Source organism: Salarias fasciatus, chromosome 23, assembly GCF_902148845.1.
Source record: "Salarias fasciatus chromosome 23, fSalaFa1.1, whole genome shotgun sequence".
NCBI lineage: Eukaryota > Metazoa > Chordata > Actinopteri > Blenniiformes > Blenniidae > Salarias > Salarias fasciatus.
This window is the reverse complement of record NC_043766.1, coordinates 4,606,998-4,618,629: the sequence shown is the minus strand read 5'-3', so window position 1 is coordinate 4,618,629 and position 11,632 is coordinate 4,606,998. Positions and strand designations below refer to the sequence as shown.

Genomic DNA, 11,632 nt, shown 5'->3' with positions numbered 1-11,632 from the left:
CTGCACCACTACAGATTAATTTCTGACACTGGCCTCAGAGTTACTATTATTTTGTGGGTGGTCCTATTCCTTTCTGTACAAAGAAACAGTTTGATGAAACAGGTGTCATGCTAGACCTTCAAAGACCCTTTTAAATCTAAAAAAGATTTCTGCAAGCTAACAGCAGTGCTTGCATTTTCAGTGTCGTAACGCCATGTTGTGCCATATTGTTTGAAGCTCTGGCCTCAGTCCGATAGCAGACAGAAGGCTCAATGTTTCTGGTAAGAATAATATATATATATATGAGGACTGTTCAAGTTTTCAAACACTAGTAACCATCCATCTTACCATCGCAAACAAATACACCTAATTCAAACATTTCCACACCCCATGGATCACTCACAGTGTGCAGATTTGCTCTCATCTGTCAACGTAACAGTAGGAGTAATGTTCCTTCTGCTCGATACAATACAACGACTGAGCACAGGCTGAAATTCACAAATAGTTTCTGTTTCACATCCGATTTTAACCAATTCCTGCAATTTTATAAATTTTTACTGACATTGACATTTTTCACAGCGGCCATAAAATATACATCTAACAGAAATGACAAAAAATAAAAATACACTGATCTTGAAGGAACTAAAACCTACAATCTGCAAAAGCTGATTGTCAGACTGAAGGCGGACTCAATGCTGCAGTGACCTCCGCCCTATAGTGCACAGGTGACATCAAATAAAGATTACATAAAATGTGAGAATCACAAATTACAGAGAAGTCTACAAAACCTATGTTCTAAGTGCAAAGTTTTTACAAATTACATCACATCAAATCCCTATGTTTTTTTATTTTATTTTATGAAAGGCAACTGTATAAAACTGTGTGATACAAGAAATTTGATTTAGTTCCCTTTACCGCTGATAAGTCAGGCCAGATTGAGCGCAGCTTAACTGTTAACCACTGACAGCAACATTCAATCACATAATGGAACGATGGAAATTAAATTCCAGAAATCAAAGCTGCAAAATGAGATTCACATTTACGACAAACTCAACACGATTCACTGGAATCAAATTGATTGATTGAAAAAATATCTACCGTACGATATCATTTAAACAGTGTGTTCCAGCAAACAGTTGTTTTGACGATTCTAATGAATAGATGAGTTAATAGGAAGATTTCCTGCTATTAAAAAAGATTCAGGTGACTGCAATCCTTCTCTAGTGATATGTTCTCAATGTTTAGTAAATGCTCACCTGAAAGCAACGTATCAATGATTCACAGTTTCTTTCAGTCATCTTGTTCTTCGGCTGTATAAAATGAAGTTACACATCATGAAAACGTTACTACAAATAGCAATTACATAATTTTCTTCCTATACAAAAACATCGAGTTGAGAATATAAAACAAACGTTACAAAATTCATTAAAAAAAAAAAAAAAAAAGATCACAGGAAGTGCCTAACATGAATAATAACCCAGCCGTCTTACACATAAAATTCACGAATCAGCTTTGGCCTAACAACACATCAGTAAAGACACAGTCCTCGCCTACACAGAGCATTTCACATATACACACTTCAACTGGACAGGAGTCCAGCAGCTAAACCAAATACACAAACATGTCCTTCTTAGGAATAGAAACAGCACTTTGACATATAAAAGACTTTCCCCCAGGCATTCTTGTGCTTGTTTTGTTTTCCCCATTGCAAAATTGATTTTATACAGTAAAGAAAAGCAACATATTAAATAATAATAATAATAAAAAAAAACATTTACAGCAAAGAGCTACATTCACAATGATTAAAAGCAACCAAATTACTGAATACATTCATAAACTATTCACAGCAATCTTTAACTAAAGAATGACAGTAAAAGTCTGAGTGAGGAGAGCAGGTTGTCAAACGTGCAGCCTGTGGGCCAAAACCAGGCCGACACACGGTGACCTGGCAGAATGTAAAAGTTAAAGACAGATAATGTAATTTTAAGCCCCGAATAAAATAGAGCAAGTTGATGCATTTTTAGCTGTAACAAACTTGAAGAGCCCTGGTATTCTGACTTTTCACTATAATTTGCACCAGGACGGCTCATTAGAAATGGCATGGATGCTGAATTTCATTTGTTCTGAAGGATTATTGAAAAAGTATTCCTCATCAAACATAAATGGTTTTCAATATTTTTAAAAACGCTACGTAACAAAATTTACACTTTTCTCTGTTCCTGGGTTGAAAGTGTTTTTTTCCTGGTTGGTTGTGCTAAAAGTAACAGGAAAACACGATTTTCCCATTTTCTGCAGTATTTCATGTGGAATAAAAAATGCAGGCCTCGTCTGCCTGCTGTGCTCTGGTCCAAGCCAAAATTCTGACGTCTCGATAATTATAATAATGCCTTGTAATGAGTCAGTTCAGTGCTTCAGGATTGGGCCGATTGGTTCGGGTCAGGGATAACTGCAACCCTACATATACATTTACAGGAATGCATCAATTTTTGTGAATGATACCTTTAGTAACAAAAGCTAATTTGGTCATTTGTTTGCTTTAACCACCTGATCAGTGCACTGAAAACTGCAAAAATAGATTTTTTTCACCCGCAAACATACAAAAACAAAGTGTGAACATTATTAAGAGCTTATCTCTGATCTATCCATGTCTAGAAGTGAGGAAAATGTGCTTTCTACCCAGGAACAAAATGTGAGTTACATACTGAAACTAACTATAAATCCCGTTGATATCCAACAGGACAGAAGATGAAGTAGGGCGGAAAACTTCAATCCAAAATCGCAGTTCGTCCTTTACCAAGAAGCATTTACAAGCCCATTTGCATGTCAGCAAAGTTGAAGAAGTTGTCGACATCGCGGGAGGATGTGTTTTTGTTATCGGAGACAAACACCTGTAAAGAGAGAAAGAAAAGAGTAATAGTAACTGTAATATTACAACATTTATAATTCATTTAATTTATGACTACTGGTAATTTTTTGCTTTTCTTGAGAAAATGAGCACCTTTGTCCCAGTGAAGACTTCACTGGCAATGTTCTTGCAGGCTTCCACAACGCCGTCTCCATTCAGCTCGAGGGCAATGACAGGACCTGAGAAAATGAGATAAGAACTTCAAGAGCCTGCAGCTCGCTAAATTTAGATTCTTCATCAGTTTTAGGGGCGAGATTCTGTCGGTAGTCTGCAGAGCTTTACCAACCCAGCACTGATAAACCGGCAGGTAAACACTTGTGTTGACATCAATGTGGTTAAAGGCCCTCTGAAAACAGGGAATACATCTCCCCTTTTTAATCATGCATTTATGGGCTACTCATTCATTTCATTTATCTCCAACAATGACCAGTTGAATACATAAATAACTGTCAAAAAATTTCCACTTGTCTATTTTCACAGCAAATCCTCTTTCCCCTTTAAAATGGTGTCAGATGTCTGAAGATCTCAGATCTCAGTCACTCATGCCTGTTTAGGGCATCCGAGATAAACGCTTGGTATGTCTATCAAGTTCAATTCCCACTATTGTAAAATATATCCAGCCTCATGAGTTTCTTTTAGGAATTCCCTCAAAGTAGTGTACACCGCAGAATCAATATGTGTAAATTACTTTCATTGAGACATTTGAGAAAAACAAATCCAACTGAAACAACAGCGAGGGTTTCTAATAGAGTGACTCAAGTACTGTTTTACTGTATGACGGGAAATCAGCATCAACTACCACTTTAAGTCATTTAAATATGTAAATATGGCAAAAAGAGGTTCAGGCATTCTTATGGTAGTATTTGTATCATTTCACAATCGCCTGAAGGAAATGTGTACAAGCAGAAACAGAAGCATGTGGTTTAACCAACGATGAGAAATTCAAATGCCTGTTCAGAGTCATTTATACTTAAAACTGCAGTAATTTGTTCACAAGTAGACCAAAGAGCCCTAAAAGCTGCTATTTGATTGATTTTTTGTATCACTGGCACATGAGAAATGTTACACAGCGCAGTTAGGTAAAATTCAACGAGCCACAATAACTAACCTGAAATGGATACAAAGTTTATCTCAATTTACCTTTGGTAATCCACTCCACAAGATCATCAGCATTATTCTGAAACACTCTCTTCACGTCTTCAGGCCGCATTGAAACCTCTTTCGTCTGGACCAGCACAAAACCTTTAGCAGTCAACTGTGAGAAAGGAAGCAAATATTTAATAACCCTCGTTGCCATTAGAAAGTCATGACACATTTAAGAAATTCAGCTGAACACACAAAAGAGACGAGGCATGTTTCTCGGGTAAAGACAGCTTCACTGACATACACGGGAAGCCGGTTTCATGCTTGTGTGGTAGGGTAATGCATTTTTGGTGACAGCGTGACTAGAATATTTCTGGAGCAACTCAGCCTTCCACACTATCAAAAGTTAATCATTCTTCCAAGTCCAGTATAGTTGAATTTTAAAAAGCACTGATAAATGAATAACAGTCACTTATTAACAATATCAGGTGGAATCCCACATGAGAAGAACTGAAGGAAAATCCCCTTCGGCCCCTCTACACCCACATCATTAACATGAAGAAGAAGGAAGTAACTATGGTGTAATTTTACATTTTTAAGTCTGTTACCACAGTTTGTGTTTGGCTGAAATAAACTATTTTCAAAGACTTCAGCTACAGCGTGAACAGATTTCATCAACAGCTGTGCCAGCTGTGATAATTCACAGGCAGCACACTATGAACAACATTAAGGATGTATGACTGCACTGGCACTTTTTAAAGAGTGGTTAAGATTCATTTTGTCACAACCGGCAGTAACAGACTTCCCTGTTTTTAGGACGCCTTCAAGACAAATTTGATCAAACCCTGTGTTTTGATTCTCACCTCGTCGATCAGCTTGCGGGCGTTTGCAGTTGTGTACTCTCCTGCAAAGAACACAAACAGGCAGGACTCGTCACTGTCCTTACGCCTTCCTCCCTTTGTCAAAGGCACGATACTCCGATCATGGTCTGCCGACACTCGAACCGACTTGAACTCAGACTCAGGGTCCGGAACCGGCACAAAATCCAGAACTGCCGAAGCCTCGGGCAACAGGCTCCAGTTGTTCTCTCCAGACACTGGCGTGAAGTCGTGGATGTTGCTCCAGTTGTTGTTGAATATGCTGAGGCCGGCGTCTTTGAAGTGGAAGGCCAGCTCTGGGTAGTAGTACTGGAAGCAGCCGAACTTCATGCCTGTAGACGACTCGATGATGGGCTGAGTGGCGCAGCACAAGAACACCTCCAACTTTTTACAGTCCCGCGTGCGAAACTGCTGGCAGGCCACCACACACTTGATGTCTTTGCAGTCTCTGAAAAACACGCTGCCCTTGACGGGGCCCAGAACAATGCGGCAGTTGATGCAGTCATCGATGGTGATGGTGGCCGAGTGGTCAAACACATAGATGTTGCAGTTCTCGCACTCCTGGATGACAAACTGTTGCCCGTTCAGTTTGCCAGGTAGACGGCCCACGGTGACATCTTTGAGGCCTGTCAGCATGTAGTCCTTAGGGTCGACCTGTGCAAAAGCAGACAATTAGTCAAACTATAGTCGGACTAATAGTCGGTATTTGTAGTAATACAATACTCATTTTGAATATTAGGTGGATTATTTAGATGAAATTTCCCAATTTCACAGATGCTGCATGCTGACATAAAAGGGAGCTATAAGGGAAATAGATTCACTCAGGCACTCAAAGTTGATTGAAGGTGCTTCTCTCAAATCATTTACAAATATTTTTTTTTTTGTTTGTTTCTGTTTTGTTTTGTTAAGTTTTCCAGTTGTGGAAAGAGTGTGGATAAGTTCAGTGTCATCTCAGTATCTTGACAAGAAGGACAAGCTCATCAAACATTTGAGGTGGAAATGTGTAGTAGGAATGTGATATTCAAAGGTTACAACCCACAAATTACACACATTTTTCAACTAAACCTTTTAATTGTTCACTGACTATTTCAAGACATTTTAGGACTTTCATTTCATCACCAATAATATTTCATCGCTAAGCAAATTTTTATTTTTCAAAACCCCACATGCTGATTTATGATGTTTGAGTATAGTTTTTGTAATTGGAAAGAAGCCCACAATGCCATTTAATAAGTTATTTTAACTCTTTACCATGCAGGTGTCACTTACATTTGAAGCAAAGGGCTTTGGCCCAACACAGAACCAGGCGGGACACAAAAAAACAATGGCCAAACATGCAGTATTGCAATAACACAAATTTATTACACTTATCCTGACCAAAGATGGCATAAGAGACATTCCAACAGCTAAAACATCAAAAGGTGTTTTGATATCTATAAATAGCCCACTTTCTTTTGGTTTGTGATCATTTCACTTGATTATTCTATTAAGAATGAAGTGCACCCATACTGTTTGTGTGATATGATAAATAAGTGTAACCAGTTATAAAGTCTTTAAGTTTTTGTTTAGAGAATGCTGAAATGACCATAACCAGTTTTTAGATTTAGTTGCTTCTATCATCTCAAACAATTAATCTGTTAAACAAAGATATTTTGTGTTTCAAAAGCAAGCATAACACATGACAGCAGCTGCTGTGTAAACGTACAGAAACACTATATTAGATGAAATGAAAACATCAAAACAGATATGTTAGACCTGTGTGGGTCTCTGTTTAGCACCTGTCTCTTATAATCTCTGTACACGGCCCTATTTTGGGGATATAAACCAGCACCTTGTTGTGCTGTATGGTCAGCTGTGGTGCACAAGTGAACTGCACAATGTTGTAATCCGATAAAGAGATAAGGCTGTGGCAGATATACAGGAAGAGGGAGAGGGGGCGAGGCTCTCAACCTGAAAACCTCTGAAAGAGTGTTGTCAACTTATAATGAGCTTGGCGTGAGTCCCGCAGCTCCTCCGGCCACAGTTAACACTGACTTAATCTCAATATAGAAGCAGATACTTCGCTCGTGCTGCTGTGAATCCCAGCATGCAAATAGTGTCAGTTCAGGAAATCAGATTAGAAAACACGTAACGACGCCGGGCAGCGTTGCTGGTTCTTGAAACAGGGAGGATGTCTTTTCTCAGCTAAGCGTCAACATGGGGAATAAACCCCAGAGGTTTACTTTACAAGCCTTTACACTCAAAATAAACCGTACAGGAGCACTAGAAAGCGATTCCGTGGTGTGAGCCAAGGTTATATTGTGACAAGGTGAATTTTCCACAGTGGCTCATTTCATGTCAGTGTAGCGGAGTACCTTTTCTCTCTTGTCCCAGCTGTATTGCTTCGGAGCCTCCTCGGTGTTGTTGCCAAGGGGAACCGCGTTACTTGTCGTCGTAGTTTCTACAGTCGTCGTTGTCGGTGTACGCTCCTCTTTTTCCGTCGACTTCCTTTTGGATTTCTTTGAAAAGAAGCACCCCATCTTGATTTTTCCAGTTAAGCGACCAGATAGGAGCAGTTCCCGTCACAGACGTGAAGCAGAAGCTGAGTTATGAGCAGCACTTCAGGTGACAGGATTTTTTTTTTTAGCTTCCCGTTTTCACAGCTTCGTTTCGCAATCAGTCCAATCAAAACCCGAGAGGTCCCAGCGGACAGCCAATCACCGTCCAGAACTCCATGATGTCATCACGCAGCTGACGCGTGCGTCTCTGAGGCGTTTGCGGACAAACAGTAAAGAGAAATTCATCAAGTTTTTTTTTTTCCCTGTAAAATGCACCCATCTCTAAAAAATAATGTATGACTGATTATACATGGGTCATATTGTATGTTTTTATTTTATCTCTTTAACTTTGTATAAAAACAAAATCCATATTTTGTGAGCTGTTTGGAAACCATCGACTGTATACACGATGGGCAGAGTTTCTATGTGTTTTTGGTCTTCAGTCATAGTATAAACATCAAATCTACAGCAAAAGAAATTGAAAAGACCCACTTGTGTCCTCACATATCTCCCAGTGTCTGAGAGAAAGCATGCTGTCTGACTTTTATTCCATTCATTACGTCAATGTGTTTGACAAATGTCTGCAATTTAGTCAAGACCAATTCTTTAAGGATCCATGACCAAGACCAGAGCATCTCACAACCCAGACAAGACCAGAACATGGCACGTGAAGCAGGGATAGCCTCTCATGATTCTTGAGGACTACAGTCCTGCATTTTTTCAATGCTACCTTGCTCCAGCACACCTGGATTTAATGAATGTGTTGTTCCCATCCTGTTGTCACTGAGAATTACATATAAGCTGAGAATGTATCAAAATATGCCAATTTAAATATCTCTTCACATTACTCAATATGTGTTCAAGAGCAGAGATCTAAAATTTGACATTACTGTTAATTTTCCACGTATGAAAATACAACATTGAACTGTCCAAAATAAATGACACCCTCAGATCTCTGTAGAACTCCGTGCAGACTGAGGTGAAGTCTCAGTGCAGACCTAAGTCAGAGAAATGATCTGAAAGTTCTTCAGACAAACTAGGCGTTGTTAACTCATTGTTGTAAGAACTTTATGGGGAAAAACCCCTTTTTTGATTTTAATAACCACCAGGTTGTTCAGGATTGTGTATTTCAGCATCTTGCAGTCCTGTGACTGATTGGGTGTTAAACATGTTGGGACAACCTGTGGTTTGTTGTTGCTTGTCAGTTTTAACATGATGCTTCAACTGACATTAATCAATCAGTGTTTGACCCTAATCATGTAATAAGAAGGAAACCCAGGGTTGACATTGTATTTCACAATTAATTTTTGGAAAATCAGATTCACAAATTTGCACAAATCTCTCTGAACATTACATATAGCTTTTCAACTGTGTTTTTCTATACTATCTTGCATGTCAAAATAGAATTGCATTGTTGGTATTGTGCACAAATAGATCAGTGGAGTCATTGGATTAGACCGTCTTCTTTTCTTTTAAATCTATTGTTTATGATGACTGTGATGCTGGTTGAAAATATGTAAATCAAAAAATAAGGCAACAGGGTGAGATGTGTGCTAGTACTGATGTGATTCTGTTTGGAGAAGAGCTTTCACAATCTTGAAATGCATCTTCTATGTTTGGTGGATAACTGCATAATTTACCTACATATTTTTTCTGAAATTCATATTAATTATTGGTTTGTGAAGCAGTAGCCACTTTCAATGGATAGCAATGAGTTTAACATACTTATGTAAATGCATGTCATTCACACATTTGGCACACTACTCTAGGTGTTTTCGTGACCACAAAATCAGCTTATGAACTTACCTGCTCATGTAAGGTGTCTTGCATAATAGAGGAACAAAGGATCGAATAGTATGACTGAAGAGTAGGGCAAAACAAGTGGTTTCAGAACTTTAGTGACCATTTCACAGCGTTAGCACTGGGTTTATGTTAGTTGTTGATGTTGATCTTTGACCCCAAACAAATCAGTGGTGCCAGACAAACTATAAACAACATGTAACAATCCTGCCACACATCAGATTAGCCAGCAACTTAAGCTACTGGACCATTCTAATAATAGATAATCCCTCTTCATGCTTCTTTGAAAGATGCTCCAAAGCCTGGTCTTTCTATGTCTCTTCTTTTCATTCTCCCTTCAGTTGCACTGTGAGAATACAAAATACTTATGCTGTCAAAGTAGAAACTGCTTATAACACAACTAGCATATGAAAACAGATTTATTAAAAGTGCATTAAAATGCTGTGTTAATTGGGGACAAAAAGCCTGCTGACTGTGTAAAAACAAATGTGTTGCTTGAGAGATAATGACTGGTCCTAGAAAATATTTACCAGACATCCTTCACTTGAACAACGGCTGTGTGTGACAGTCACAGCCATGACAAATCCCATTATCTGGTGCAATAGCTTTCAGGAGAAATATATTTTCAGGAACTGTTGCTTTTTGTTAGAATTCTTTTTGCAAGATTCTCCTTTTTATCCATCAACACAGCACTTTGTTTCTTTCAGCTCAGTAACATTGACTGTGGTGGACTTCCCAGGGAACATACTGTATGTGGCTTTTAAAGAGGCAATTGAGCTGCTGATTACATTCCAAACTAGTTCAGTACTGCCGCATGAGCCTGTTTCTTCTAGGTGGGAGTAAAAAAATGTAAAAACAATACTGAGACATTAAAATATATGATGTGAATACCGTATTCGGTGTGGCATGGCATTTCCAGTAAACACCATTTGAGAGTAGAGGTTTCAGTTTTGATTGATATTTTCAGTAGTCTTGCTAAAAGAGCATAACGAGACCAGTCCAAGCTGCTTCTGGTACACAGGAGATACCAGCAAAGCTGAATATGCATTAGTTGCAGAACTGGAAACGCTCTTCTGCCATGGATGACTAATCAAACATTTCACATTGTTTGACAGAAAGCTAAATTCGAAGAGTTTTTTATACAAGAATTTACAACAAAATGAGCAAGAACCCAATAGAAACAAGCTTAACTGTTTCATGCATCAAAGGATTTGCATTCTTGCTACAAGTTTATTTCAGCTATAAATGATTTAACCTCTATAAACAATCTTTTTGTAAACTGTAGGTCAATCACTGCATGTCAGGGGCTTCTCTGAAAAAAAAAAAAAAATTGGCCAGAATTTGATCCAAAAATTTTACTCTGAATGCTTTTCATTCATTTCCTTTTGCTATAAACATTTCACAGTATATTCTCTCGCATAGAATGTTTTCTTCTGCCACAGAAGCAACGACTTTCTCATTATTTGTTCATAAATCAACTTCAATAGCAGTTGTCATTCTGAGTTGTGTCTGTCTGCCTAGAAGTGCTGTAAAATGACTGAAATGTCTCAACTCCAACTTGGTGATATAACTTCAGCTGAACTTAATGAGTGACTGTTTGACCCACAAAGAGCTGACTGGTCATTTAACAAAGCAAAACTACAATAGTACATTTTCAATTCTCTGTTGATAGGACACATGGTGACAATAGTCAATCATAAATTGTGGAGATTACTAAATATTACATGGAAGTTTTATTCTATTTTAGTCTTAGTTTTCAATCCAAGCATCCCCAGCCAAAAAAGGTGTAAAATCACAGACTTCAAAACAAGAGAAACAGGACAAGGCTATACTGGAAAAAGCCACACTACTTAAAAACACTATAAGAAATTATGCAGTATCTATCCATTCATCTTCTTATCTAAATCAGGGTCAAGGGAGGCTAGAGCCAATATCAGCTGACTTTGGCTGAAGGCAGGATACATGCTGGGCAGGTCACCAGACAATCACAGGACAGGCTCTCATTCACAGCTGTGGTCATTTCAGAGATCACTTCAAACACATGTCTATGGAGTGTGGGAGGAAACTGGAGTATCCAGAGGAGAGCCTTGCACGTGCAGAGGGAGAACATGCAAGCTCCACACAAATTGCTCTGGAATCAACTGGAATCAAACCCATGGAGAAAGAAGAGCTAGCCTCAACACAATGCAGCAAGGAATAAAACAAAACACAACACCAATGTAAAAAATAATTTAATTGCAGCAGTAGAGTAATTTTGCTGAAGATAGAGAGGGAAATGTAATGGTGAAACAACAGAATAAAGTAGAACAAATAATAGGAGATAAGGCAGTTAAAACAGAAATACATTTTATTGGACATAAACACAAAGAAGAGCATCGGGGCCTTTTTTTTATTTATTTATTTTTTATTTTTGTTATATGCAGCATGCCTGTCGGTGTAAATATTTTGGG

General features: G+C 38.4%; 1 protein-coding gene across 1 annotated transcript; it reads right to left on the bottom strand.

Annotated features, from left to right (window-relative positions):
• Window positions 1–1,418: 1,418 nt before the first annotated feature.
• rp2 (RP2 activator of ARL3 GTPase) lies at window positions 1,419–7,446 on the bottom strand. The gene is made up of 5 exons (XM_030082448.1): window positions 7,200–7,446; window positions 4,831–5,499; window positions 4,025–4,139; window positions 2,978–3,063; window positions 1,419–2,867 (listed from the first exon to the last, which is right to left on the bottom strand). The coding sequence occupies exons 1-5, from the start codon at window positions 7,362–7,364 to the stop codon at window positions 2,784–2,786; spliced, it is 1,119 nt and encodes a 372-aa protein (XP_029938308.1). The 5' UTR covers window positions 7,365–7,446; the 3' UTR covers window positions 1,419–2,783.
• Between the last annotated feature and the right edge of the window lie 4,186 nt (window positions 7,447–11,632).

Bases quoted from the DNA above. Each gene is read 5' to 3' on its own strand.
- rp2 (XM_030082448.1), bottom strand. From the start codon at position 7,364: ATGGGGTGCTTCTTTTCAAAGAAATCCAAAAGGAAGTCGACGGAAAAA. The intron at 4,140-4,830 runs GTGAGAATCAAA...CCTTTCTCACAG, and splicing joins CCCGCAAGCTGATCGACGAG to TTGACTGCTAAAGGTTTTGT. The intron at 2,868-2,977 runs GTGCTCATTTTC...CTCTCTTTACAG, and splicing joins AAGTCTTCACTGGGACAAAG to GTGTTTGTCTCCGATAACAA.